The sequence below is a fragment of the Cyprinodon variegatus genome, unplaced genomic scaffold (genome assembly GCF_000732505.1).
Source record: "Cyprinodon variegatus isolate N-32 unplaced genomic scaffold, C_variegatus-1.0 Scaffold1529, whole genome shotgun sequence".
Classification (NCBI taxonomy): Eukaryota; Metazoa; Chordata; class Actinopteri; order Cyprinodontiformes; family Cyprinodontidae; genus Cyprinodon; species Cyprinodon variegatus.
Genome location: NW_015151982.1, coordinates 1 through 5,992, shown reverse-complemented (window position 1 = coordinate 5,992; position 5,992 = coordinate 1). Strand labels below are relative to the sequence as shown.

At 48.1% G+C, this 5,992-nt stretch overlaps 1 protein-coding gene across 1 annotated transcript in view; it reads left to right on the top strand.

Annotated features, from left to right (window-relative positions):
- psmd2 (proteasome 26S subunit, non-ATPase 2) overlaps positions 1 to 894 on the top strand; it is an 8,072-nt gene extending 7,178 nt beyond the window's left edge. The window contains exons 20-21 of the mRNA XM_015403625.1: positions 148 to 266; positions 370 to 894. Coding sequence (XP_015259111.1) covers positions 148 to 266; positions 370 to 552 — 302 coding nt within the window. The 3' untranslated portion in view covers positions 553 to 894. The remainder of the gene's footprint in view (positions 1 to 147; positions 267 to 369) is intronic.
- The last annotated feature ends 5,098 nt before the right edge of the window (positions 895 to 5,992 follow it).

The window sequence follows — 5,992 nt, the reverse complement described above, 5'->3', positions numbered from 1 at the left end:
CTGATGACGGGGGGGCCTGATGACGGGAGGGGCTGATGACGGAGGGGCTGATGACGGAGGGGCTGATGACGGAGGGGCTGATGACGGTGGGGCCTGATGACCGGGGGCCTGATGACGGGGGGCTGACGGGGCTGCTGTGTGTTTCAGTCATCCTGGGAAAGTCTCACTACATCCTGTACGGCCTGGTGGCGGCCATGCAGCCCCGCATGCTCGTCACATTCGATGAGGAGCTGCGACCGCTGCCCGTCTCAGTCAGAGTTGGACAGGTAAGCCCTGCTGGGAAAGCTTGTAGAATCCAGAGGACGGGGCCCCAGTTGGCCCTGGGGCCCCGTCCTCTGGATTCTCATCCAAAGCGTCTTGTGTCCTCAGGCCGTGGACGTCGTCGGCCAAGCAGGGAAGCCGAAGGCCATCACGGGTTTCCAGACTCACACCACGCCTGTGCTGCTGGCTCATGGCGAGAGGGCGGAGCTAGCCACAGAGGAGTACCTCCCCGTCACGCCAATCCTGGAGGGCTTCGTTATCCTCCGCAAGAACCCCAACTACGAAACCTAGAGGGCCCCGGGCCCCTGGCTGTCATGGTCTATGGTCTGTGGCCTGAATCGTTAACGTTGGATGGATGGAGCGCTGCTAGGAGCAGAACTGGGACCCCCTCCTTCCTACCCGGATGGTTCTACCTGAGCCAGCTCTTTGACTCTTGGACCAGTTCAGTAATATAGAGCCTGTCTGCCACTCCTCTGTATCGTCTTCATTCATTGGTCACTGATTAATGCTGAGTCATCCTCGGCGTTCTGTGGCTGCAGCATTGAAACTTGTCCTGCTTTTCTTCCTTTAGGTTTTTGTTACTGTGTTGTAAAAGTTTGAGTTCAAATAAAAGGATGAGTTTGGTTGAGATTATTTCACTTTCTATGTCGCCTCAGTTGATTTCATCTCAGCTGCTCTTATAGATCCGCTTCAATCAGATCATCCAGACAGATTCAGGTTTTCTACCTCATTCACTCACCTTCTGAATCCTATGAAGCCAAACAGGAAGTGGTCAGAGGTCTGTCTGAATACAGCTGGATGAGTTGGATGCTTCCTGTCATGCTTCCTTTAGCATACAGACCTCCTAAGGTTCCTATCCACAGCTAGGAGCATCATGGTTTCCCACAATCCTTTGCTGACAGGCTGTACAGCTCAGCCCCCTTTAGAGTTAAACGTTCCTCACATTTAGGGAAGCTTGGATGTTGTAGTTCTTTTCCTGAAGGCTGTAGTCCCAATCTGACCTCCATCATCCATGATGAGGCCTGGGAGGCTGAAGCTGCCTTTCGTGGCCTGGAGGGAGTTCTGCTGTGGAACAAGGAGGAGCAGGTGAAGGTCGCCTCCTTTACACCGATATTTATTTCTTCTGGAACTGTTACGCATTTTTCTTTTAGGTTTTTTGTTTTGATATGTTAAAGATTCTCAGTCATCCAGGTCATAGTTATTCCCAATAAGTTAAACAATCCACTGGACTTTGTTTTTTTGTTTTTTTTGGAGTTTCTCTTCCATCCAGGAAGTTTTTTTATTCTAAATGTCAGAAATAGCGTTTAGTTCCAGGTTTTATCCAGCAGCCCAACAAAGCCTGGTTGTAGTTAGAAAACATGCAGATAAAACCAGAGGAACGCGTTCTTTAGGATTTGGGTTGTTTGGTTTTTTTGTTAGCCTGTGCAGAAGCAACTGTACTGCATTGGTATATAGCCTTATTGGTGGCTCAGTAAAAGGCCTTAAACTTAGCAACACACACAGAGAATATAGTAGACAGGGTGTTTGAATCCGATACTGGTCTGTGTCTCTGAAAGGGGGTCGTTAGCGGGAAATGTTGGCCTGGCTGACCACCCGAGATGTTGGTTCAATGCTCACTACCATTGGAACAACCATTCTGGAAGTTCATAGTCTTTCCTGGAAGGGGGTTTTTTAAAAGGCAGATGTCTGCGTGAATTATAGGCCCATCTCTCACTTATTCCCAAAATACTAGAGAAGGTCGTCTGTAACCAGCTGTTCTCGTTTTTAGAGGAGTATGACGTCGAACCGTTTCAGTCAGGATTCCCTTCAAGGAAAAAGCATCTCTGAGGGTTTCAGATGACTTTACTGTCAGACTGGAACGTTTCTTTTTTTATGCTTCTATCTTCTGCAGCTGATGCTGTTGATCAAAGCATTGGAATGTTTGACAACTGAACGGACATTAGTGGCGTATTGATGCTAATTGTCCATTAGGAGTTTGTGTTAAAAAGGAGAACTCTGTCCTCCGCAGCTCCTCTTCCACACTATCATCTAGTTTTATATGGAGCTGGAGCTGCTTATTATGTCTGTTTTATTCTTATTTATGCTGAACTTGTTTTATGTACAGCGCTGTGCTTTTTAATGTGCTGATTGATTAATAAGACAGGAAATCAAAGCGACATGAAGCAGGTTATATAGAACTGAGGCAGGGTTACATCAGGACATCAGCTGCTGTCAGTTTAACCAACAGGTGGCGCTAAATTCACCAAAACAAAATGTCACAAAAAAAAAAAAAAAAAAAACATAATTAAAAATTCTTTAAAAAATTTAAACCAATAAAGTAACTTTCTGAGTCCCGATCCTGGACTAAATAACAGGATGAGGAAAAGTTGAAGTAACTCGCTGGGAACTTTCCACGTGACTGGATCTGGCCGGAAGTAGTAGCTACCGGCTTCCGGTGAGCTTTCCGTCCGTCCGGCTCTGCGGACTCAAGGAGAGAAAGGTAACCGCTGCCCTCGGCTCCATTCTGGCTCCAAACATCCAGTTTTTCCCCTTAACTGCCCCGTCATGTTGACCTAAAGTATCCGGGCGGAAGTTGAATGTCGGTGTCATGCTTGTTTTCCCGGGAAAAGGCTCTATGGCGGGACTTTCTCCAATGCTAATTAGCTAGCGCTAGTTAGCATTGGAGCTAAGGCGGTGTGGGTGATCTGGGGCTAACAGGCTAGCACCGCGGCATACAGCCGGTCCGACTCCTTAATCCAGTAACCAGATTAATAATCCATGTTTTGCTGTGAGGAGCTGATCAGTTCCAGCAGCATCACCAGCTGCCATCTAACGGAAGCTAACCGGCAGCTAACCGGCTGCAGCTAGCAGCTGGAGGCAGGGTGGGCATTTTCTGACAGTCTCTGATTTGATGAAATGATTCCCATCAGACGCGAACATGAAGATGAAACAGCAGAGGTCACGTGATCAGGAAGGCAGTAGTAGATGTTTGGTTTCTAGATGTCACAGACTGCTCAGTGTGGATCCTGCTCTGACCTCTGACCTCCACCCCCTCCCCTCTGAGCATCTGGAGCTCCGCTTCAATGGAGGCTGCTGCTGCAGGCAGATGTGCTCCAGATGTGTCCCTGGAGGCTCTGATTCAGTGACAGCAGCTTCATTCCATCCGGCCTCTAGACGGCACAGATTGGCCCCATCCGGCACCGTTTGGCCACATCCGGCCTCTAGACGGCACCGTTTGGCCCCATCCGGCTACCGTTTGGCCACATCCGGCCTCTAGACGGCACAGATTGGCCCCATCCGGCACCGTTTGGCCACATCCAGCCTCTCGACGGCACCGTTTGGCCCCATCCGGCTACCGTTTGGGCACATCCGGCCTCTAGACGGCACCGTTTGGCCCCATCCGGCACCGTTTGGCCCCATCCGGCCTCCAGACGGCACCGTTTGGCCCCAAGACGGCACCGTTTGGCGCTTTTTCAAAAATATGTGAAATATTTTTTTTTTCTTTTGCTTTAATATGGTGTGCAGGAGGTCAAACAATAATGATGTTTTCCAATGCTGTAAACATTTGTATAATAAATAAATGTAAACAATAATTTGCGTCATAGCCGTAGAGGTCAGAGGTCATAACCTGCAGCCAGCGCTGCAGAGCCAGGCGGCTGGAAGATAGCTGATGAGAGAAGAGCATTCAAAGGAAGGACCGGATCATTTTCTTTATTTATCATTGCCTGCATTTTTGCTTGGTAATGAGAGGTTGGCAAAAAATAAAAATATAAATTTGGAAAGGCATTTCCAGGGACGGCTAAATCTGCAGCCGATCACCAAGATGGGAGGGAGAGAAAAGGTGTTTGCAGAACTTCTGGATCAATTAGAGGAGAGCAAATGTAGATTTAAGAAGTAGATTGCATCTCCAAACTCCTGCTGCTAGTTTGGCTGAAAGGATGGAAAACCGTCCACAGATCCAACAGGTGGCGCTCTGATGCAGGGATGGGAACTTTCTTCCATTTTTTCCCCTAAAAATCTAAATCCCACCAAAGAACGCTGGGATGGGGGATTTCAGGGTCAGAGAGCTCTGCTCTGATGTCACTTCCTGCTTGGTTCCTCGTGACTCCATCAGCTCCTCCCAACAGAAACACGTCCACCATAGAAACATTCCTTTATCCTGTTTTTCTATCATTTCATCAATGCAGCTAAACTTAAACCGCGCGGTGAAGGGCGGTTAGGCGGCGTGCGGTGAAGTAGCGGCGTGATGGGAGCGTTCACGGCTCCTCCTTCACCTCCTGCTGCTATGTGACATTTGCTCGAGGATAAACATTTAATCATGAATGTTTATTATATATTTAAACCCACATAGTCATTTTCTATAGTAGATAAAACACTTTTTTACATCTAGGCAGATTTATGTTTTGTTTTTTTGTCCAATATGGCTCTTTGAGCTGCCGACCCCTGATCTAGGCAGTCTGTCTCTAACTGCTGATGGCGTGCTGTCCAACACCTTTTATTTTTCCTCTCAACAAAGACGTTGTTCCCACATCACATTTTCCCACCTGAGCTGCTGCTCCTGAAGCTCCTCCAGAGCTGGGCACCACCATTAGGACACGACCCCCCTGTGGTGCCTCTGACTGATCAGCTAACTGAGCTGCTGTGTTAGTAATGAAGGACCGGCTAACGATTAGCATGTCCAGGCTAACCCTGTCCCTCCTCCAAAGCTGGAATCTGAAGCTGCTTTCAGATTCCAGCTCCAGATTACAGATTATGGCTAAAGGATCATTCCATCACTTTCCAGCTTCCTCAGGATTCTTTAATCTACTCTAGATCCTAGACTCTTCAAACCTAGATTAAAGCATTCTAGATTAGATGGAGATTACCTTAAACCGATTTAGGGGTTTGTGAATCTTATCAGACTGATTTAGTTTAATCAAATTTAATCTTTTTTCTAAATGGGCCAAATTAGAACTGAAATTAGACCAAATGAGAACTGCTTCATTCTAATATTATTCTACACTAACGACCCTGAGAGGATAAAAGAGCGTGTTGATCGCCGGCCTCGTCCGACCGCCGGCCTCGTCCGACCGCCGGCCTCGTCTGAGCGCCGGCCTCGTCCGACCGCCGGCCTCGTCCGACCGCCGGCCTCGTCCGAGCGCCGGCCTCGTCTGACCGCCAGCCTCGTTCCAATCCTAGGATCATCTAAAGCCAAGCCTACAATGTGCGATTTTTTTTTTTTCACCATGTTTGATTTTCTCCCGACCTCACAATGGTCGTGAGAGGCTGATGGCCCCTCGTTACGCCCTGTACGCTACCCAATCAGGCTGAAAGTCGGCCCGATGGAAAGATTCTTGAACGACTGGAAAATCGCCCCAAAAATCGCACAGTGTACATCCGGCTTTAAAGCCGGCTTTGTTTTGGCGCTGGCCACATCAAAGCGGCGTCTAAGCATCGGCCCCATGCCATCTTAGCGCCGGCCCGTCATCTTCTTTGTATTTTGTAGGTTTTAGTTGATTGACTCCGGGACTAATTAAAGGCTGTGTAGACCATTCGGAATATCTCTGGAACTTTCCTGCAGTAGCGTCACGTTGGACCTAAAGGAAAACCATCAAAGCAAATCAAAGTCTATTTAGTTTTTGTCAGTTTAATTTTCCCAGGACTGAGGATTCTCTTCTGTTTTTTAGATTTCTACTCTGGTCAATGACTGCCTCCCCATGAAGAACCCCATGAAATGAATAAAGCACCACAGCCTATAACGGGACCCCCCACC